The 24527-nt window shown below is 41.2% G+C and overlaps 1 protein-coding gene across 1 annotated transcript in view; it reads right to left on the bottom strand.

The window, feature by feature from the left end:
• Lpp (LIM domain containing preferred translocation partner in lipoma) overlaps positions 1-24527 on the bottom strand; it is a 600182-nt gene that overhangs the window by 275956 nt on the left and 299699 nt on the right. Inside the window, exon 6 of the mRNA XM_026785266.1 lies at positions 22690-22812. Coding sequence (XP_026641067.1) covers positions 22690-22812 — 123 coding nt within the window. The remainder of the gene's footprint in view (positions 1-22689; positions 22813-24527) is intronic.

Genomic DNA, 24527 nt, shown 5'->3' with positions numbered 1-24527 from the left:
CGCGGAAGCTCCCTAATCCTGCATACGGCAGGTGTTCCACAGGGGAAAAATTAAAAAAAAAACCTTAGTAGAATGAGAATTCTAACATGCTAGGGAATTCCACACATTTAAAATGAACCTTAGAAGTGAAGCAGAAGGATGTATTATACAAGGAAGACTAGATGTTCAGAAGTAATGGCCCTGGCTAATGTGAAAAGATTAGTGAAAGAGACTGGCAAAGAAAACTCTCTGTATTTTAGCTCTGCGCTCTTCCTGCACTATAGTATTTGACTATATTTTTTAGTAAAATGATAGGACATCTATTGACAAATCACTGAATTAATAGCTATGGGAGGAACATCATGGATGAGAGAAAAAGGCTGCTTATTAATGCAAACATGCCTTTCATAGTGTTTGGGTAGCAGAAGAGCGCCTAGGAGAAGCAAGCATCGGTGAACTTTTTAAACTGATCGTAATGAAAGTTTAACACCAAGCTCCACAAAAGCCAACAGCAAATGTCTACACTTGAGCCAAATGCCCATTAGCTTGACGAAGAGTTGAAAGATGCAATGGAGCCATCCTTCACTATCACAGGAAATTCACCCAGAGTCTCCCGGATACCAGATCTGCGAAAGGGACACAGCACTTGCACTGAAATGGTGTGCACTCTCCTGGGCATTTTGAGTCATCTTCAGATTATTTATAACAAGTAATGGGACATAACTGTTACTTAAGTAGCTGTGTTGTGACGTAGCTAGAATGACAGGAAACAAGTCTGTACTTGCCAAGCACCAGGGCAGTCGTTAAGTCAAGACCCATGTGGCTGAATCCGCTGATAAAGAACTCAGAGAAACAAATGACAGAAAAACAGACTTTCCCACGGCCTAGAGGAAGTGATGGAAAGTGGTACTTCATCTTCAGGTGAGAAAACACAGGTTTATTTAAGAACTGATGAACCTGAAGTTAGACTAGGCTTAGCTTTCAGTTTCAACAGGGCTTGGGCCTGGGAAAGGGACCTGCCTAATATCCAGGCTGCAAGGCATCAGTTACAATACCAACTCTCAGCTGGATTCTTTATGTCTAAACCATGGAAAAATGCTGTATCATCAAGGGAAACTTCAATGCCAGCAGGTAAATGACCATTGCAAACAGCAATTTTAGGTAAATGCACAAAATTATGTTTATCAATCACAAAAGGCCAGTCCTCAGAGGCAGGACTCCTACATCAGCCAGACACATAAAAATGTGGCAACCTTGTACTCTGGTAGAGAACATATAGCTTCTTATTCTAGAATAGGAAGGAAACAGAAAAGGCCATTCCCTTCCTTTTGGAATATCTAGTAACTCAACCCTAAATATATGATCCTCAGTAGCCTCCACAGCTCTGGGGAGACCTAAGGTACAGGAACGGCATTTAAATATGAAGAAAGCAATGATACAATGTCAGCCAAACAGTAGGCTAATGTGAGAGACAGGGTTTGAAGGCAGGTCTAAATGATCCCATTTTAGATATTTCACTTACGCTACACTGACTGGAAGACTATAAAATCACAGAAGTCTGAGAAACATACAAACCAACTAACACCACAATGGGACGGAGCATGCCAACAGAGCTGGTGCCTCACTAAATTGGAAACAGTCAGTCCACAGTGATTACCAAAGACTCCTTCTGCTGTCTTATTAGTGTGGTGGAATGCGCTTCATTGGTAGCACAGGCCAGAGACGCTCTAGGGAAGAAGCATAGCTCAGAGACCCTGGACCACACAGAGGGAAGGTGAAGTGCATCGACTGGGTGTCAGGTAGTGTACGGAGACCCCCTCTATGCGGTTTCACTCCTACGTCTGGCCTTGTGAAAAACCAGATGTCCTCACTCCTGCCTGGCTTATGAGGGAGACTCGCGTCTGGAGACATGAAGCATTCTCCAAGAACTTCCACTGTTCCTGATGGGGGAAGCAGAATCAGGACGTAGGTACAAGAAAGAAACTAAGAGCTCTTTCTGTTGGTCAGCTGGTTGGTGCTATTCTATGCTCAGGCCCAGCAGATGGGAGGGTCTCAGGGCCTCACGAAAAGTGCTGGGGACAGCCAGTATGCAAAGAAGATGGTTTGAGGAACAGTGCTACATTCAGGTTCTCTCAAGTGGGTTTATGTGAGAGGTGTTTTTCTTTTCTCTAATGAGAAACTGGAGGATGGTTGGTACCTTTTCTTAAGTAAAAATACTGCTCTTCCTGGCACTGACAGAGACAAGGAATAACCAAACATTGGCAAATGCAATGGCCTGCATGAGGACTCCAAGGGGCTTGGACAGATGAACTAAACTGAGGCCTTGTTATTCAGTTTCGGTGAAACAGTGGATTCTGTGAACATGGAAATAGAAAAGCGAGAAAGAAGACTCTCAAAGGCTTGTCTCTGTGAATATGCACTGTGTCTGTAGCTCATAAAAGCCCAACCGCATCACTGGCTCCCAGTCCAAACCTCTTTCATCCTCTGCACATCTCGTTCTTTAGCACTGTGATGAGATTCCAAAGAGGCCACGTCACATACGCTGCTGATGGGTCTCACTGTTCACCCTCACTAAAGAGCCTCGTGGAACTCATACATTCCCAATATGTGAACAATGAGATGCCTAAATTCAGCATGGGGCTAGTCACAAGATGGAGACCAGGCTACCTTCTTTTAGCAGAGGAAACCACTCCTGTGTTCCCAGAATTCCCATCTACTGAACTCTGAGCCTGGAGAATGCTGGCAATTGACTACTTTAGTTTCCTGTATTACATCTGGGACGACAGAGGCAAGGACATATCTAGGATAGAGTAAAGCAAATACAGATGTTAGGCATTTTATTTTGTTGTCTATAGAATACCTGCCTATCCTTAATATGAAAGCAATACTGATGCTCTTTGAAAATGAAAAACCCTATCTTCCTCCCACTGTATTTACAAAATCGAGGTCTTGCTGTCCATACAAAGATAGTCATATATACAGCAGACAGCATGTACCCAAGACAGTTTGCACAGCCATGTCATCCTTTGCATTCAGATTTTGATCCAGCTCACTCAAGTGAGACCCGGAGCCCACAGCCCTGTGTAATGACCAGGGACTGCTTCCATGCTGGCTGCACGGGGTCGTTAGCCTCTTGGCTCACAACTTGCACGTATCATTCCAGCTGTTTTACTTTCTGACCAATGCCAGTGCTGGCCATAACCTGTGACTGGCAGTCTGGAACACTCTCTGACATGTATTCCGTACCACACATCATCATATCCCAGAAGGCTTTGCTCCAGTGCCACCTCCTCCTGAATCCCATGTAAAACATTAACTAGTAGATCATCCCTTCCCCTCTTATGTTTTATCTTCTGTTTTCCCTCTAGCATTTAATTAGACTTTAATATTTAATAATCTTCCTTTTAATTCCTCCCACAGGAAAATGAACTCCTTAAGGACAAACAGTTTGCTTTATTTGTGGCTGTACCCTCACTGCCTAGAAAACAGCTTGGCACCCAACAATGTTCAATAAGTACATCATAAAACGAGATAAATGATTCCTTCAGTTAACTGCTGTTGGAGCGCTAGAAATAAGATAGGACTAGAGAAATTTAATAGCACAAAACTCATTCGGCAGTTCAATCAGTTAGAAAAGTAGGTTGCAGATTTACGATAAAAGCAAAAATAACATATGTCAACATAGATTTGGATTGTGAGGCATGGAATATAAAACCCGGAGTCACCTGTGCTGGACCAGAACAAGGATAGCTAGGTGACAAAGGTTCCAGTCCTGGCAGTGCCACTCATGTGCCGGGGGACAGCAGAAAGAATTCCTTCCACGTGGGACTTCCGACTTCTGTGATTTGGGATGAATTCAACTACCGCTCATTCAAAAGCTAGTCTTTAAGGGTTTGTTTACAGGACATATTTCACTGTTGTCAACTCTATTCGCAAGTTAAGAAAGAAGTCACATTTGAAATTGTGTGGCATTTCCAGAAAACATTATGCCACATCACTGACGCAGAAAGTAGGGATCGAAGTTTCTTCCTCTTCACACGCCAGTGGGTGTGAGATAGCATCAACTACAACAGAGAAGGGAAAGGATTCAGGATGCTAAACTCTTCCAGAAAAAAAAAGAAAGCCACATTCACACATGAAGAATAACTCGCAGTTTTCCTTTACTGCATTCATTTCCGATGCTTCTTACCCAAGCTCACAGATGCAGAGGATGTGATACTCTGTTTTCTCCCGAGTAGTAGAGATGACCTTTCAAAATGTACCCTTCCTGATTCCCCCAGCCTGCAATCCCATAGAGATCAAAGCCAGCTTGCTATTATGCAGTAACATTTCTGTGATCAGATACAGTGTGGGCTCCACGATTCTATCTGTGTCAAGATATTTTCACGCTGGTGACTCACACGGCAGAGGCTCAGGCAGGGCACACCACACAGACACCGTCTCTTTTGAGGTTGATCCCACCTTGGTAGAGCTACAAGCGAACATCCTGTTTCGCTGCTTCGCTCTGCAACACAACAGTGTAATTGGAACTGACTGAACAATAAATCTTAGCTTCCCTGTTCTATCAGGAGGATCTTTCAATCTATTTCTGTGCTTCGGCACATGTGGATTACAAGTCATTCTTAGTCAAGTGTACAGGATAGCCACCTACTCCTGCATTAAAGGCATCAGGAAACAGAGGCAATTATTAGACTTCCTAGAGCTGTTCTCCATCCCAGGGAAAGTGGGTATTGCTTCTGTGCTGAATACGTGGTGGTCACACGCCTCCTTGGTGTACGCCAGCTCCAGTGTGCTGCACTGGCAGACAGGTACATAATCACTTTGTCCTCATCCCAGCTATAGGCTGCCTCCAAAAGCCAAGGCAATTTTTCACATCATCAGCAATCTGGTTTGCATACAGCTTAGCATGACCTGCCACAGTCCGTAAACTGGAAGTTTGGTCAACGTGGTACTATTGAGATGGGGGAACCTTTAGAAGGTGGATCTTAGTGAAGAGATTAGATCAGTGAGTGAATGCCCATGGGAGCAAACCCTGGGTTCAGATGTACTCGGAGGAGATCACTCCCATCAAAGTACTTCCTCTATGGAGTCATTTAACATGAGGCAGGGGCTGAAAATTTTGACTGTGCTTGTTAACAGAGCCATGTTTTTTTGAATGTCAACCTCCAGGGCTGTTTTTTAAGCCTCTGGTATTTTGTTACAGTAATAAAACATGGAGTAGCAGAAAGCAAGGAAAATTCGGAGAAAAGCTTTGTACCTTGAATAACATTCCCTCGGGGCCAACAAAGGCCAACCAAGGAGAAAGAAGAGAAAAATGATGCGAACGTTTCTAACATGCATGATACTGAACTGTGATCCAAGACCAGGTTGGAAAACAATGCATTTCATTTTCCCACAGGAACTGAGGCAAATTACTGTTGGCTCCCGGGGACCTGCTGTTGGCCTCAATGAGATACTGCACGACAGATAGAGCATCCCTGGACTAAATGCATCAATTCCCCGTTATGATCAACATAAACCTCAGAATGTTTTTACCAAAGTCCAAATCAGTCTTCCTGTCTGATCCCTCCAACTACTATAAAGAAACATAGCCAGGCCTGTGATGGGTAGAATAACACCCTCATGGTAGCTAAATTCTAATTCCTAGATCTTGTGGACACATTACTTTATTTGACAGAATGAACAATGAAGATGTGATTAACCATAAAAATCCAAGATGGGGAGAAAGACCTGAATTACTCAGTTGGACCTCATCCAATCACAATAGGCTCCCAAAGCAGAAACGCTCCCAGTTATGGCCAGAAGCAGTCATAGCAAAGGAAGCTTACACAGAGACCTGATTTAATGTATGCTTTCCATACAGAGGAAGAGGCCATGAGCCAAGGAATGTAGGCAGCCTCTAGAAGCTGGAAAAGGTAAGAACTAAAACTCTGCCTACTTCTACATATACTTTAGCTCTACTTAGAAATTCATTTTAGCCCTTTGATACCTAGACTAAACTTGTAACACCCAAAGATAAATAAAAATTAAAAGTAAAGAAATTATATACTTTGGGGGGGTGGGTATTTCAGCTTACGGTTTCATATTACAGTCTACCGCTAAGGGAAGTAAGGGTAAGAACTCAAGCAGGGCAGGAACCTGGAGGCAGAAGTTGATGTAGACAGAGGCCATGGAGGGTGTGGCTTATTGGCTTGCTCTTCTTGCTTTCTTACAGAACCCAGGACCAAAAGCCCAGGGCCATGTAACTAAGTTTCACCTACATACCAATCCCACCCAACTGGCCAGATGTTTCTCCAGGATCAAGATCATCTACTGATCCTCTTAGAATTCCATATATACTGTCTATCAGCTGGCATTTAAATCGGCAATGGACATGATTTTCCAATGCCAGTATGCACACAAATTCTCCATGCCTGAATTTATCCCACGCTGGGTGACTGGCCCATGACATGCCGAAACAGTTCTTACGTAGAAATCAGTCCAGCCCTACTACACATATGCTCAGTAAAGATCCTGAGTGGCAGGATGAGATAGAATAATCCAGTAGAAGACAAGGGAGGAAGAAACAACTGTAGAAAGTACAAGTAAATCATTTCTTTGAAAGGTGGGGCCACTGAAACCTGTGAAGGGGAAGTCTTATGAACACAGTGCCATAATTCTTTGCATTACTGGTTATTCAGTCAACGAGCATAAACTCAGCCATCTCATTTGCAAAGACCTCCAAGTTGACAGCCTAGGTTTCGAAGCTGTACAATTTATCATTCTTCAGTGCTCATACCCTGGTTTCTCATACAAAGCGAAGCTGTTCGTGGTTAGTAGAAAGGGCTCATGCTGACGATCTCTGCCCCCAGCTCCCTCGAGCTAGTATTACCGAATGCTTATGCTTGAACTGGCAATAAAAGCCAGGCTCATGCAAAAATGATCTCCTCATAGACAGACAGGAAGGCAGAGGAGGGGATGAATCTGCAGAAACTACCTACCATCCTCTCAGGCCTGACTCATGACATTTGCTCTCACTGCCTAAGCTTCACCTCAGCCAGGCATTTCCAGTGCTCATAACCCATTTGCTTAGATGTCATCAGACAAAGGCTTCAGAAAGACAGCGGAGCATCATCCTCAGTGAATCCATCACCTTGTTCATGAGCCCAGCGTCTGTGATTACCATTTGCCTCATAATTACACAACGACTCCGTGTGTTAGAAGTCCAGTGCAGCATTGGAAGGGCTAATTGTTCACTGTGTTCCTTTCAGTGTAGTCCAAATCCCCTGAACAACATGAGATTACCATCTGCGAGATTGCTGAAGAAATGAGTCATTAAAAGAAAAATAAGTTTAGCAACTGATTGAAACAAACACTCAAATAGCTGTGGGTTTTCCTATTTGTGAATCAGACTCTAGTTTAAAAAAAAAATCCAGTACCAAAATGGTAATTGCTTTAAGATATCATCGGGTAGAATACAAAGGAGTTATAAGCATTTGCGAACAAGAACTGACTCTTTCTCAATTTCATTAGTTTCCAAATATAAGCCATTATTTCCCATTTTCTCTGGTTTCACCCAACTTTAATTACTCAGCTGCCTTCCATAAATATCCATAGGTGATTTTAAGCATTTTACGTTAAGGGTAAAATCATTTTGCCCCCTGTGAACTTGCATGGGACCAGTGAAATGGTAACTTCCTCCTTTCCTTGAAGCCTCCAGGCAATGGTCTTGAAAATGCCTTGGACAAGCTCAGAGCCATCACTCCCTAAAGTAACACAACTGCTGCAAATAATTCGGTTCCGCCCATGCTGCTGGCAAAACAAAAAAATGGAGGGGAGCAGGGGAGTGCTGAGTGATGCTACAGATGTGACCTGGGATACCAAAAAGACAAAACAGCAGAGATCTAGGAGAAGAGCTAAACATGGGGCTCAGAAAGAAAGATCTGCACCCAAATTTCAACTTGGTCCCTTGGAAGCAGACTTACTCTCAGCCAAGGTGCTGAAGATTTCAATTGTTTGTTTTATTTATAAATATACAGTTAAGGTCTTACATACCCAGGAAAAAGTGTTTCTCTGAGTTAGTTTTCTCCACTAGCACATGGGGGCAGCTGTTGACAGCTGTACCCAGGAATGGAGGAAGGGTCTTCACTTATAAAGGGTTCTCAAAAACCTGCATACACAATAGCATTGCTTCGAAACTTTATATAGAAATTCCTAGTACTACAGCCCACTCCAGACCTACTGAATCAGAAAGTGGGTAGGGGTTAGTAATCCCTGCTTTACAGGGCTTAGTCTCTGGACAGTTGAGACTTCATGACAACAGGCCAATGATAGACTTACTAACTTACGGAAAGTTCATAATCTATGACTCATGATTTTAGTTTTTAAGAGAACTTTGTTCACTCAACAGAAAAATTACCTTGTAATCCACAAAAACAGATGGAGTGACTCATACATTTGTCAGAATATGGTACAAGCTCTGGCTTTTGAGACCATGCATTAGAAACCAAGGACACAGCCAAAGGGTTTAGGCAAAGTCTACAGACAGCTGGATCGTCCTTGAAAAATCTAAGGATGCCCAGCTCAAATGAGTGAGATGAACCATTTCAGACTTGGATAAAATGCCACAGACTAAATTTATATATCAATATCTTTACAGAAAAGCAATAACAATTTAAAAATAGGCATTGAGCTTCCAATAAGATTTGCTAATGTATATAGTGCTAACTATATGCCAAACACTGTTTTAAGTGCTTTGCACATTGAGACTCGTTATAAACTACTATTTTGACTAATATTGTCCTCATTGCTATCCTAGGAGAAAGGATTATCTCTTCACAGAGAGGAGGAAGCTGAGGCACAAGAGCTTTTAAGTGATTTATTCAGGTAGCATCTAAAAAGTGATAGAGGTAAGGTTAGATGATAAAGCATATCAGTTCTACAATCCATTGTTTTAATTATATGATACATTTCAATAATTGCATAAGCTTGGATTCAATTCATCATATGTTTTTATCCCCATCAGTGAAGATGAAGAGGCAAGTAGATCTCAGGGAGTTCTGGGCAAGCCTGATCTACAAAGGGAGTTCGAAGTTAGCAAGGGAAACACACATGCAAACATACACATGCATGTGTACACATACCTCATTCTAAACCTGATGAATTTGGGGTCAAACGACTGTCAAGAGCATGATTGGCTCTTACTGCCTCTTTCAAATATCTACCTCTGGTTGTTTAAAATGAATCCCATCAACTACAATACCATCTTAAAGAGTATCACCTTAATAAAATAACAAATGCTCAAAACGAATGGCCATATAGGTTTGTAATATGTAGCAAAAGAAATACTCACTCAAAGCCATCATGATTATGAAAGGCTGCCGATAGCATTTCATAATACATTGGGCAATGAAAAATACTGAATTTGAGTGAGGGTTAGAAATCAGCCACTAGATTCTTTTAGCCCATCCTGAAAACATCTTAAATCAGCAGTTCTCGACCTGTGGGTAGCCACCCCTTTGGGGGTTGAACAACCCATTCACGGGGGTCATATATCAGATATTTACATTACAATTCATAACAGTATCCAAATTACAGTTATGAAATCACAATGTGAATGATTTTATGGTTGGGGTCAGCACAACATGGGGAACTGTATTAAAGGGTTGCAGCATGAGGAAGGTTGAATGAAAACCTGTCTCCTTCTGCGAGACCCTTCGTGCTGCATCTGGACCCTTTTTATGTGTTTATAATGACTGCTACACATTAGGGCTGTCTTCTGAGGTCACTGGAGATTTCTGTCTGCAATAATTCGAATAAGTGAAGCACCTACAGCAACATCACAGCAAGTTACAAGGCCATGATTAAGTTAGGAGAGTATTTTGCCTTTGGCCAAGAATAGCCAACTAGAGGCCTGGAACAGAATCAAAGATATCTATCCTTCCAAGCTTTATAGCAAGGAACAAAAAATTCTAAGAAGGAGAGTTCCTAAAGATGTAGAGCTAGACATGAGAAAACCCTGAAATTTCAAATCGTTCACATCAGTTCTTCCATCTGCCGTCTGGATTTCTGTCCTTGCACTGACACCAGATTCTCTCGCTAATGGTGGCAATGGCGAGAGCAATAGGAATAATAACGGCACACATTATATAAGACTGAAGGCATACATTAACGATTGCCTATTATTCCACATGGTCCTCATGTCAACTCTGAATTACTAGCTCAGACCACCAAGAGCTTATGTATTATAGAGAGCTTAACTAATTCATTTGAAATGTCACCAAAGAAGATCATCCTGCCATGCTCTAAAGTGAGCGTCACTAAACTCCATGTGCCAGTTCTTTAAAATATACAGAATTTTAGATTGCTGATGGCCCTTGCTTGGCTTGTAAAGCCATTGGTCTTGATCATGTTTCTGGAAGTGGGGGGTAGTCAGAATTTTTTTTATAGCTGATTCTTTCCAATAAGGGATGATAGGAGGGATCAGGAGCTCCCATGATCTTCTGGGCATCTTTCTTCATCCTTGGGTTCATAGCATCCTATATGCTTTTACATTCTCACTATACGTCTCTATAGGTATTAGCTTATACCTTGTCCCATAGACTACAAGCTTCATGAGGGTAGCTTCATTTTCCAATGCCATGTGTGTATACTGGAAACACTGTTCAAAACAACTTCCTAATCATGTATTTTTAAGTTTTTAGGTACAGTAATTCATATATCATAAAAATTTTACCCTTTAAAAGTAAAAAAATTAGGCCTACTGAGATCAGTTAGCAATTAAAAGCTTTTGCGGCTCTTGCATTCAGGTAGCAGTGCTCAGATGGTGGCTCAGATGGTAGTTCGAGGGTATCTGACACATTCTTCCTGACCTCCCGAGGCGCCATGCACAGATACAGTGCATTTACATCCACACGGGTAAAACACAGTGATATAGGAAATAAAAATAAATATATTAACCTGTAATTTAAAGGACTAATTACATTTTAACAATTATGCAATGTAACCTAATATTTCTAGAATAATTTCAGTCTTCCCGAAATACATCAGCTGGGTACTAGCAGTCACCCTACTTGCCCTTCACCCCCAACGCAGGCACACAATCAATATGGCTACTGTGAATCATGGTGCCATGCATACCCAATGGAGGCAGTTTCTATGCAGCCGTGTGTTTGAGTTCACTTTGACATCATGCACACACATCGAACTGTATGATCATGTGGTAACTATGTTTAATGCTTTGAAAGCAGTCAGACTTATTGCAAACTTACACACTTTTCACAATACACCAGCATTATCTAACGATTTCAGTTCCTGTCCCCTGCCATCAGCCCATGATGACAATGACGATGACTGATATTTTAGTAGGCACATAGTGGTATCTCACAGTCACATTGATTTGCATTTCTCTGATGACAAATGCTATCACAGCCTGTCCTTGTTACACATTAATTCGTGAGAAAAGTTCATTCAAATATTTTGCCCAACTTTGAATTAAGCTGTCATCTACGGAGGTAGATTCATTTTAATACATATTAAATATGAATTCTTTTTTTTCTCAGGCATGTGATCTACAAGTAGCTTGTTATGCCTTGTTCCATTATGAGATGGAATCATCTGACGTACAGGAAACGCTTAATTTCCATGATGTCTGGTTTATCTGTATCATCTCTGTTTGTGAGCTATGTACCATATGTAAGAAGTTGTTTGTTAATCTTTTACAAATGGATAATCTAGTTATATCAGCATGATTTGTTAAAAAACTAATCTTTATATTCTTCAATATTTTAAGACCAGGTTAAAAATCAATTAACAATAAAGATGGATTATTTCTGGAGACTCAAATCTCTGTACTAATATCTATGCTTAACTTAGGTCAGTACCACATTTCCTGGCTCTTTGAGATTTGTAATAAAATCTGAAATGGTTTTAGTATTCTAGTATCCTTCGCCTTTTTCTGAACCATCTTGCACTTCCAAGTTGCTTGAAAATGCAACTCAGTTTCAGGATCAGCTCATCAAATCCTAAAAAGAACCCATCTGGGATTCTGAAAAGGTTTTCTTTGAAACTATTAATCCAATTACAAGGTATATTATGTACCCCATCTAAAATGTTTATCCCTAAACAATGAAAGTTGGATATCTTTCCATGTAATTCGGACCTATTTTGCTTGAGAAATTGAATAGGTTTACGCTTATTTCATAATCAAAGAAAAAGAGTTCAAGAACGAATCGTGCAATCCTTAAGTAAGAGGTGAAAAATGGCCACTGTCTTAAACCTCAGGTCCTCTTTGAAGGTTTTTCTTCTCACGGTTGATGTCACTGTACTTTAGACAATCCATTCAAATATGAACCATGGTTTACGGTCCCCCTTTGCTCACTTTATCAGATCAAAAACGGTAGAAAGGTGAGGGCCATGCAAAATTCACCTTCCTCCATCCACACGCTTCCTCTGACTCCAGGAACTTGTTCTGGCACTGTTGCAAACAGAGCACCACAATTCTTCCTGTGAGATCAGACCCACAAGTCATGGGGAAACTCACTTCCTCACACCCAAAGCCAAAACATAGAATTCTGTTTCGTACAGCCCAGTTGATGGGCTCTACAACTGGAATCCCAGGAAATACTAAGTCATCTGGGATGCTGTTGGAAGCAATAACCATAAATGTATTTCCTGGTTTTGGCTGCCAGGAAAGATTACATAAACCATCCATTTGGGGAGTGAACTGTGACTCTGTGCATGCTGAAGAGATGGAAAGGCACAGAGGAGGAACATACTGAGAAGAAGCCTAGCATCCCTAACAGCAACTAACAAGCAACAACTTCACTACTTTCCCATGTGCAGTACACATCAAAACGGAATTAAAACAAGTGCCAGACACTATATAAATGGCTCACAGTATGACTATGAGAAATGTAAGGATTATAAAATATTGAATTCTTGAAATAATTGAACTGGTTCATCCTTTAATCCACTGTAATCTGTACATTTTGTTTGCACTTGCAGGATGCCATTTCAAACTTACTGATTATTGGCCAAATACGCAAAAATCTAGTTCGGATTCAATTCTTTTCTTTTTAAAATAAAGCCTACAGTTTGTACCTTTTAAAATATTCATGAGCTTATATACGTAAATACAGTTATTTCCACTTAAAGAGCATAATAGTGGCACAAGTGGCATGGGAGTTACCAATCACTTTCTGACTGAAGGGCCACTCCACAAGATGAAACTCAGAGTGGCATCCCTATGAGGCTAAGACACACCATGGCTATAGAGATCATGGTTTCTAGGAGAGAACCTACAACTGTATTCAGAGTATCTAACCAACTCCTAATGACTTCTCATTATAACTCTAGATTCGTGCATCACGTTTCCCTTGTCAGAGGTTTTCTGTTTTTAGTAGATTGTAACCAACACAGAGACCTACAACTGGTAAAGGTGCAGAGACTAAGAGACTGGAGAATTTCCTCCAAGAAAAAGAACACATAGATGGTACCCACTCCTTCAAAGATTTAAAGGTCACTGCAGGAGAAGGGGTAGAAAGAATATAAGAACCCGAGGCAGTGGATGACCACAGGAAAAATACCTTCTGTGCCCAGCAGGGAAGATGAAAATATGAACTTAAAATGGGTGTGACAACATGCACACGACCTGTGCAAGCTGAAGCCAGACCAAACCCCATCAGGGAGAGAGAAGCTGGACACAATGTTCCAACCCTAGCTGACCAACTATTGGTAATAACTAGGTGTTGGAGAATAAGGGTTAGTTTTCTCCAAGAGTGTAGCCTCTCATAAGTCCACCATGTTTCAGCAGACAAGAGAATTTAGACAGTACGAATTTGTCCCGAAGGAAGGAGAAAGACAAAAAGTTAGGTGGGAAGGAGAAATCTGGAAGAGTTAAGGGAGGGTGTGAATATGATCAACACACATGAAATGCTCAAAGAACTAATAAAAGCCTGACAAAAAAGTAGGCAATGTACGTTGAAATGGCACAAACATAACACACACACACACACACACACACACACACACACACACACACACACCATTTTGCCAATACTAGGATGGAGTACCAGAAATAAAATCCAACTAAGAAGGAGACCAAAAGTGCTGTTCCTACAACTGTGAACTGCAGCAGAAACAGAATTCATAGGTAGTTTACATGGTTCTGGGGAAGAAAACCTCACAGGTAAGCTTTGGCTTCCTGTCAGTGAGTCCAAGAAATTCATCACATTGGCAGTTGCTCTGAAATTAGCATGAGATGGTCTCATGTAGAGGGGGGGCAGGGTCAGCACAAACACACACACATACACACACACACACACACACACACACACACACAAGGTTTTATGTTTGTATCTTTTGTCATTCCAATAATAAGAGAATGGGTATAATATTGAATTATAGTTCACAGTAACAACATGTTCTCAAAACATCCACTGCCTTCAAATGACACAAGTTATTGTTAAGAAAAACTGAGAAGTTCACGTCAATCAGTGGTTGCCATTCAGTTGCCCTTGTGAAACCACTATTTACCTAGAATACATTTTTACAGCACAATTATACGTTCATTATAGAAAAGTCAAAAACAGATGTGTGACTGCTGCACTAATTCCTCCTCAGCCTGAGACAAGATTTCTAGAACATTTCTAAAGGGCAGATGCCTGGGTTTGATGACAGCTTCCAATTGTTTATTGAACAAACATGAATTTGAGTGCTTCTTTTGTGTCGAGCCAGGTGATTATCTTGATCTTGCCTTGAGGTCTTCTGGAATTTATCACAATCATTTTTGATAATTTCTCAAATTTAAGGGATTTTATAATTTATACTGACATAGTAATGCATATTCCGTGAGGCAAAATGTCTAGAGATTTTACTTTTCATTTGAATAATTTGTGGTTCAATATAATAACGCACAGTTTGACTTTTCTTCTGTGCTACTAAACCTGAATAGGACAGCACGGTTTACACAAGCACTTGAGTGGGGGCCCCAATGTCAGACCAAAAAGATAAGTTCTAAATACACAAATAGCCTCACCTCCGTTCACACACGAAAGTCAAAAGGACAATGAATATGGAGGCAACAGTACCGTGTGTCCAGTTTGACCTTATAATCCAATGGAAAATCAATTCATTAGTTCTGTGAGGAAATAGGTATGTTCAAGCAACAAAACATAGATAACCCAAATTTCATATTAGAAATAAACATATCAACTGAAAGAAAATGTTTGATTTTCTCGGTAAATTTCCTATGATGTGAAATAACTTTAGTAGATAAGCCCTCACGTGGAATTTTGGGTGAAGAGCCAGCCAGTCACTCACCACATCTAATACTGTTATATGTAAGGTTGGTGATTAAATGCCTCCAATCGTTAGTCTATAGACGCCATCACCATCATAATTTACTTTGGCTATAAACCAAATAAAGGGTATCCAAATGGACCAATCAATGTGGAGACACACCTTTTTCTCTTAAAGCACACACACACACACACACACACACACACACACACACACACACAATGTAACTTATTTTCTGTGGTTATGTCTAAAAATCTTACATGAAAAAAGGACACAATTGGATTTGCTTTAAATTACTTGTTTGCTGATTTAAAAAGGGAAAAGGGGGGGGCTAAAAGGAGCATGGTGTGCCTGAGCAAGGCATTTAAACAGTGGGGGAGGATGAAATTACACAGAGAACAGTTCAAACAAGAGCGCGCTTTAATTTTGCAAATCTGATGTGGGCTTCTGCATGGACACAGGGCTGATTATGTCCACTAAGATGCTGCTATAAAATAGAAACACTCAAGAAAGAGGTAGCTCTGTCTGTTTCCTGTAAACCAATGACTGGGTTGAGCGATTCAGTGTAATGGAACACTTGCTCTGGGCCAAGAAATCACCAAGGTCGAGCAAGTAAATCGCAGCAAAAGACTGCCTCTTGGACCACAGCTGAGCCGCCCCAGATAAACTAGCACCTCCCAGGCTTCGGCAGAGTGGGTGCTCCGTAGCACACTGCACAGCTATTTGCTCACTGTCGGAGGAGATGCATGCAATGGAGACTTTAAACTGGCACTCATGTTTGCAGGATACAAGGCAAGGGAGATTTGGGGGACTAAATTTTCATTCTGAATATAGCATTTTGTAACATTCTCAACAAAATCTAGCAGCTAAGTTTGATTTTGTGGATCACGTATGACAGAAACATAAGCATCATTTTTTTAAAAGGAAAGAAGAGGTATAAATGTTATAGAGGTGCAATTATATGCAATCTAAAAATTAATTGCCCGTCATCAAACCCATAGCATGCAACTGTGAGTCAGCTAACCGCTTGTCCGCCCCCACTTCATTGTTATTTAACTTTAGGTCTTCTGGCAGGTACAGACTAGTTCAAAATAACCCAGATCCTCTAAACACGGGCACTGCAAAATGCCTATCTGTTTGTCTCCTAAAGGGCTATTTTTCACATTTTATTGTGTTCCAGCTACAATATTCCACATGACATTTCTAAAGTGTTCCATCTTTAACCACATTCTCAGAGAGAGAGCTATAGTAAGCAGACCATGTCAGTAGGCAGAGAAACTGACTCTCAGGAGATCAGGGTCTGCTCCCAGGATGTTTCATCGAAAACAACACAGGAAGAAGAATATAGTGAAGACACTATCCCAGTCCTTGCTTCAACGGAGAACACTATGCTCATATCGCGACTCTCAAGAAGGTGCCCACCCCGAGACGGTAAAATCCTTGGTCTGTAAGGACCACATGATTCCTCACACAGTATGAGCATGCTGGGGCTTTGATCTTCCAGTAAACAGCATGTTTAGATAGCGCTGAAGAATACAAAACATTACATTTTTAATTACTAATCAATCTCTCTTGCAGCTGCTCCCACCTTTTGCAAGCTAGAACATGGGAGCACAAGAGAAAAGACGATCCATGGCACCAGAAGACACCACCTTGATGACTGTACATAATACCTCAAGCCACCTGAAGTCTTAATAAACAACCTTCACTGCAACATGGGCTTCCATGAATGGACTTCTCGGGTTGCCTCACAGGTGACCGCTCTATAAAATGAAGCCAGCGTGGGAGGACCGAAGCTGCAGTTCAGGCTGTATCTGTTCCGACATGAAGCACATATGTACTCAGCCGCCAAAGAGACTAAGAAGTTTCAGTGCTTTTCTGTCCTTGAAAGGATGAGGTGATATTTTTCAGTACAAGGAATCTTTAGAAGGCATCAGCCCAAACTCCAAAATGCTGACTTTGAAAGCAAACTCCAGACATGTGCTAATAACCTCAAGGACAGCAGTAAAAGCAGTTCTACCCAAATCAGTGCTGGAGGCCAGTTCCTGTCAAGGGAGATCTTTCTGGGGTGTATTCCATGGCTGTGAAGAAGCAGTACACTTCTTGCCTTGCAGACTCAGAGACAAAGCAGCCAACCTTTATAACCTTGGCCTCTAAAAGCTCTCCAACTGTTTCTTGTGAGATGACAAGGAAAATACACTTGTGTTCTCTGAATGTATGCCTCACATAAATCTTCACTTTGATAACCATTTTCTCCCTCAAAGGTCTACTCTCGGACACCAGTGAATATCCAACAGTTCAGTTTGGACACCACACACCTCTAAGCACTGCAGAGCCTCTAATCCCCCAGGCTGAGCACAGTCCCATGCCAGCTGTAAGTACTGAGCGTCGGGTTATTTGTATTTCTGCATGACCTGGCTTCAATCTGGTGATCCTAGCAAAATGGGTTTGATGATTTGCCAGAGTGGCTCAAGGAACTTGGGGAGTCTTCTCTTTCCACTGGGCAGCGAATTGTAGAGGCCACGGTAAAGTCACAGATGAAAAGATGTGGAAGAGAAGTTCTGAGCTAGGTCTAGAAAGGACCTAACTGCAGAAGCTTCTGTTCCTGTGTAACTAAGGACAGCCATTCCCCAGGCACATGGACACCTTCCCCCCTAGCAAGTTCTCTGACCTCAATCTATTGGGATTTTTAGAGCTTTCATTAAAGGCATGGTCGGTTCAATCTCAGTTCTTCTCCCTGCCTCTGAAGATGGAAGACAGAGCCAAAAATTTCAGTCTTTAAGTGACAGCTCTGCCTTTTCAGTGACCCCCATCCAAGAGCTCTTCAAGAGTCACCTCCTGAAGAGAAACAGTAGTGCTATCAATGGCGGGTGCTCTGGGTTAGAGGGGCCTGCATCAGGACCAGAGTCAAAGGGAAGATGGTACTAAACAGAAGCTGTTCCTCTGTCCTGTCACCTTTACCACTCAGTCTACGAGGGTATTAGGAAAACTGTCAGTCGGCATCATGGGGCGCTGGCTCTCTCTACCCCCTGCCTGTCTCTCCTTTACTCTCTCTCCCAATCACAACTAGCTCTATAATAAATCTGCAGTATTACACTAGTCTAGATGAAATCCTTCTGGATCCACACATCAGCATGAACCCGGGGTGGCTCCAACAAGGCTGCAACTCTGGTGACGAAGACATTCAACTCTGTGACTGGATAATGGAAGCGGAGCATACCATCTGACATTTTCTGTTTACTTTTGTGATATCCTCTTGGTACATCTAATCCTTTGATAAATCGCCAAGATATTAAAAGGCAAGTGACATATAAAACAGAATTTTGGAAAGAAAATGAAGATATTAGTGGAAATTACGCTTGCCGGCTGCTGGCATCACAGAGAACTGCTCTTTTATGGACCAGAAAAAATGAAAACAATTCCTCTGCCTGCTACTAAATAAGTCTTTTAGAGTCATGGCCCTGCGTTGTGTGGACAAAAACTCTTTAGCTATAAATTATGAGTTGTACTACATGACCTAAGAACCAAATAAGTCCTGATATTTTTGGATCATTTTGGGCTGCAGTTCACCTAGAATCCCTTTCAATTCTCATGTGCATTCTTCTAAGATTATTCTCTATAACATGAAATGCTTGTAAGCTTTGATTCTAAACACTAAGATGTTTAATTATATAATTTCATGCAGCGTCATGGATATGTTTGTATGTTTGTGTATGTGTGTGCTTGTGTATCCATCATGTAAATTTTGCAAAAGGTGATTTATATATATATATAATTTATGTGCAATATATTATGTATATACATTAATTATGTAAACTTTAACAAATATATTTTCATATTGATTTTTATACTTTATATGATACTTATAATATATATGATCTATACCATATAAACTTTGCTAAAATATTATATAGATTATGCTATATCAAACATTATAGACATATGTTATCTACGTGATATTCATACACACATACGTAAATATATCTGTGTGTGTTTACTTGATATAAACTTCAGTAAAGGCATTAAAAACACTGTTGATCTCCTTAATAAATATTTCTCTTTACTGTGAAAGCCTTAAGCAGTAAGCCTGCTATCGGGTCTTAAGCTCATCTGAATTTCTGAAATCTGTCATTCTCCTTAACAGGCCCCACACTTTATTTTGCTGTTTGAAATAACCTATGCACTAGACAAGACATTCACTGTCATCACCGTTGGAACTTCTGAAATTCAGTGTACTTCCCAGGACAGATGCAGTCAAGAGCACACAAGGCTGTCTGTGTGGTGGGGTCTCCCTGATTCTTAAATGCACAAAGCTAATATCTGTCTGATTTTTTGATATAGGGTCTCTGAACAGTTTCAGTACATGGGGGGGGCACATGGCAATAGAAAGAACATAGTGAGTTCCTTCTTTGTGCTGCTCCAGACAACTTTTCTGTCTCTTGGCTATAAAAGACCTTTATATTTTCAAATATATGGAGTTCAGCTGCAGTGTCCAAAGAGACACAAGGATTTAAAAAAAAAAAAAAAAAAGGAAGCTGAACTAACACCGGGCAACATGAGATGCGAGATCCTTCTTTAAAAAGGGGGAAAATGCTTTAGCAAAATCTACCAAGAGCAGAGGCACTTTCGGAGTTGTTATGTGACTTTGCTCTCTGGGACCTCTTCCTGCACAAGCATTAAACATTACATATCTTTTTTTTTTGCAGCTCATGAGTCAAAGTGGCCATACAAAGGTAATTCAGAAACAAACTGGTAAGACACAATGAGCGCTTGAGGAGTGGGGGACCACAGACCTTGTAACCTACTTGAGGTGCTCAGGTGACTCACCAGTTGTGAATCTGAAATCTGGTTTGCCTCAAAAACAGAAAACATCAAAGTTAGGCATGAAAGTCTATTCTTCGAGGACATTTCAGGTGTCATGTAGCCACAACACAACACGGTCTACAGCAGACATCATCTGCTCTTGGCACGTATTTTAATATTTAAGTGTGTGATTATTGTTCTCACAGCATATAATTACGTTAGCAATAAACACTAACGCATCTCCTTCAGTTCCACGGGAGCGAAGATAATTCAGGAGGAGCTGGAGTTCCTAATTAACTCTTGCTTTCCTAAATTAGAATAATTGAAAAGAACAGAGTAGGCCAACCTTTGATTGGAGTATGGAACAGACACACTGAAAGTAGACTTCGGCCTCATTATGAAATTATTTAACTTAGAGGTCATCCTAATTATTATTTGAACCTCATGAATGTTTTGCTTTTTTATGGGAAAGTGATTCCTAAGGAACAATGTCACTTATATGACTGACTTTGTGATTTCTTCCAATAGTAAGACAATTAAGAATAAATAACTGCCAAAGTCTTAATCTGGTTTGAGAACATACAGTCAAGCAAAAGTCTAAGGTTTGGGTCCAGCTGTATTCACATAGTAGTCAAAAACTTAAGTCATTTACAGGGCAAGGCTTGGTTGCTCTGTCCACAAAACAAGTGCACTGCCCCTGCCTCCGAGATATGGCAGCTCACGTGCGGAGTCTTGGGTTGTCAGTGATTTTGAGTGTGCTTGTATAGTAAGACCATTCTGACAGGAAGACCACAACTGAATGAACCAATCAGAATTCACTACTTTTCATGGGAGTCATGAGTAGGCACAGACCTAAGGCAGAAAAACCATGACAAGGAGACACCTTGCAGCAGAGTCTTTTCTATACAACAGTGTCTTTGTCTCATAATGTTTTGCTGGACCATTTCTATCTCTCTTGCCCCCCACCAACTTACTAGTTCTTTGCATTGTTGAGTTTTTATGGAATTCCCATATGCATGAATGTATGTGTCTTTGCATCTATATGTGTTTCTGGTGTTTTAACATCCTTTTTCCCTATTCCAGTTTGTTCACTTTAGTTTTATATTAATTTTATTATTATTCTTTAGGTGCCTGTTTGCTTTCTAAAGAGAGAGAGAAATGGTGTGCAGAGGTAGAGGAACGGCGAGAAGAATCTCAAGAGAAGTCAGGGGAGAGTAAATTGTAACCACAAAATTATCAGAAAAACTTTCAATATAAGAAAAATGGAGAGGAAAATAAGAAGTCTCCAGGAGTGAAAAACAAAATCCCTGCTTAAATGACTGCACAGAAGCATTTTGCAGAAGGTCTAGTGGCAGGGCATGGACTTACTATCCTGAGAAACTACTGTCAATTAGAAAAATAACAGCATTTTCGGGTCAAGCCACACAGTGACAAAAAGGACCCACCTAACTTGGACATCTAGAATCCTTCTGAGGGCACAGAGCCCTACAATGGATTTCACCCCTTTCATATTTAGCCAGGTAGAGGATTCTGTTCAGTGATGGAATACCAGCTCCAAAAATATACATGATGAATGAAAATGCAGAAAAAATTTCAAGCTCTAAGCAAAAATAGAAAAGGAAACTTTAACAATGCACCATTAACACTAAAAACACAATAATTGATCTGTTTAATTCCTGTGAATCCTAGGAGAAACCAATATAGTTCAACTTCTGTACCAGTGTGCACACACTTCCAAAAGGCTAGGTTTGGTGGCAAATCACTTTAATCCCAGCACTTGAGAGGCAGCTCCATGAGTTCAGAGGCAGCCTTGCTTATATAGTGAGTTCCAGGTCAGCCAAGACCTAGTCTCAAAGAGGGAAGGAAAGCAGGGGATGGGGATTAGAGGAAAGAAAAAAAAAGCCAGTTTTTCTCTTGTGTGTGGGAATCACACTGGTAGGGGTCTCGTGTCCCTTGTAGCGTTTGTCATTACTACTAACAGCCACAAAAACAGACGCTTCCTCAACATGCAACATAAGAAAAACAAGACATGCCCTCACTAGAACCTTATACAGACACGCATGCCAAGTCATATATGTAGAGACCGCAACAATGCGTAGGCGGATATCCACAAAGACAGGTTCAGGAAAAGGGCACAGCAATGAAATGAGCTGTGCTTTCCTCTAACAACCTGGAGAAGCAGCACTGTGCACTTGTTAAGGGATCACTGACAGTACAATGGCGTCTGTTCACCAATAAGAGTGGGACACACAGTGATGCATCTACTGTCAATTAGAAAAATAAAAGCATTTTCAGGTCAAACCACACAGTGACAAAAAGGACCCACCTAACTTTGACAGGAAGAAGCCGCCAATGCACATTTAAGAAGTCACTGCTGGTGATCCAGCATGAGCTGAGTTAACAAGGACGAACCGTGGTTAGCATGGAGGTGCATGCCTATCATGGATGCACTTGGGGGGTGGTACTGGAAGGTTGTGACACAGGGAGGTCTTCTCACATCAGGAGTAAGATGCATCTTGGGCCACCAACTTTAAGGAGTTGGAGAAAGAATGGAAGGTTCTAAGACACACTTCATTCTCCTGATAGGGTGAGGACCATGGCAGGAGGGATGCTGTGGACAGCACTTACCTGTGGGGGCCGAGGTTTGTAAGGAGAGCTGCACTCCAGATCAGCCAGGATGCTGGTCAAGGAATCGATCTCCGCATCCAGACTGGACCGTCTTTCCTCCAGGGTCTTGCCTCCAGGATTTCCCTGATAAAAACATACATATTAAAATTTAATAAACCTCCCTGGATAGCATTTTGAGTTCAAATCGCTCATGCTATGATTTGCTCTTTTGTACTATTTCCTACATGCATTTTCTTTTAGTTTTTCGTCAAATCTTACTAAGGTAGGCAAGAAGAAAATTATCATCACTTTTTGATAGGTAAGAAAACAGAAAACAAATGGAAATGTTTTTCTCTGGAGTCATATATTTAGCACTCTGATAAAGATTTAAGTAGAAGAAATTCATGTACTCATGTCTACAACATAGGATCAGAATCTCTGAGGCCCTCTATACTCAGAAATCATTGCTGCTGGTTTACCACAGAAGCAATGGGTAGGGAGGAGAAACAGTGTCCTATACGAAAAATCAATGCCAGGCACCATGAAGCCTGAAACTATTTATCTGGTCAGTGATCAGGAGGTGATAGCAGTGTATGTAAGGGAGCCCATGCACAACTCATAAAACGTGAAACAGAAAGAGGTGACTTAGGACTGAAGCCACAGAACTGCACAGGAAGCAGGTCACATAAGACACTGGCCACAGACCTGCACAGGAGGCAAGCATAGCGAGCCTGTCTGAGGGAGCTGGAGAGCAATGGGACTTAGCCACCAGTGGTCCACATCACCTGCCCTCAGAATGAACAGGAGAGCAGCAGTACTGTTCCCCTTCTCTTTTCGTTCTTTCTCCATTTATTTGTTTATTTAGAGTGCTTTTCCCAGCATGCCACTGCAAAACCTGACTAAATTCCTATTTTTATTTTCTTTCTTCATTTTCTTACTTACTTTATTTATTTATTTTGAGTGCTTTTCTCACCACGCCACTTTCCCTGAGTCTTAGAAGTTATTTACGTGTGGTGAGGTAGCCTGACTCGAGTCTGATGTACTGGCTGGCATTGTGCAAAGACAGTCAGCACGAGCTAAGCCTCCCCAGTCCTGGGTTGACACCAGGAAAACTGGGACGATCAGCTACCCGTATGTTGAAAGTTGGGCATCAGTTCCATGGATCCTACCCTAGATGACTGATCACCTTGCTTCCTTGTGTGTGAGCCCTCTTTAAAAACGGGTGCCCATTAGCACGTTGTCTAAAGTAGGTATTTTGCCATTTGGGATATGCTGTCGAGACGACGCTGTTCCTTTATCCCCTCAATCTGCCCTGTTTACTTGGCTAGTCATCCTGACCACCAACGACGTGCTGTCTTTTATATCCATTTGTATATGGCCCTGTCATGCCTACAGCAATGCAAGACTGATGAAAATAAAGATGCAACTCGTTTAGGTCACACTGTGCCCCACAGTCTCCTGCTCATGGCCTGAAGTGTTTCAGTAGGCAATCTTCTTCTTCTTCTTCTTCTTCTTCTTCTTCTTCTTCTTCTTCTTCTTCTTCTTCTTCTTCTTCTTCTTCTTCTTCTTTTTTTTAAAGAAAAAAGGCATTGGTGAATAATGACACCGTCAGTATTCCAAGGATTTTCGTTCAGGGCCTTGCTTATATCAACATCTTCCAGGTACTAAACATGACATATATACCAAGAAGCAGGAAATACTCTACTATATGATCAAAAACTGAAATCAAATGGCTCAGACTATGTGCACCTGTGAGCACCCTGATTCAAACTAGCAGCAGGATGGAGAGGACAGCTTCCAAGACTGGATTTATGAAATTGAAAAATTACTCTCAGAACTCATGCCCAGTCCGCGCTGGA

This window comes from Microtus ochrogaster, chromosome 2 (genome assembly GCF_000317375.1).
Source record: "Microtus ochrogaster isolate Prairie Vole_2 chromosome 2, MicOch1.0, whole genome shotgun sequence".
Classification (NCBI taxonomy): Eukaryota; Metazoa; Chordata; class Mammalia; order Rodentia; family Cricetidae; genus Microtus; species Microtus ochrogaster.
This window is presented reverse-complemented; position numbering and strand designations above follow the sequence as displayed.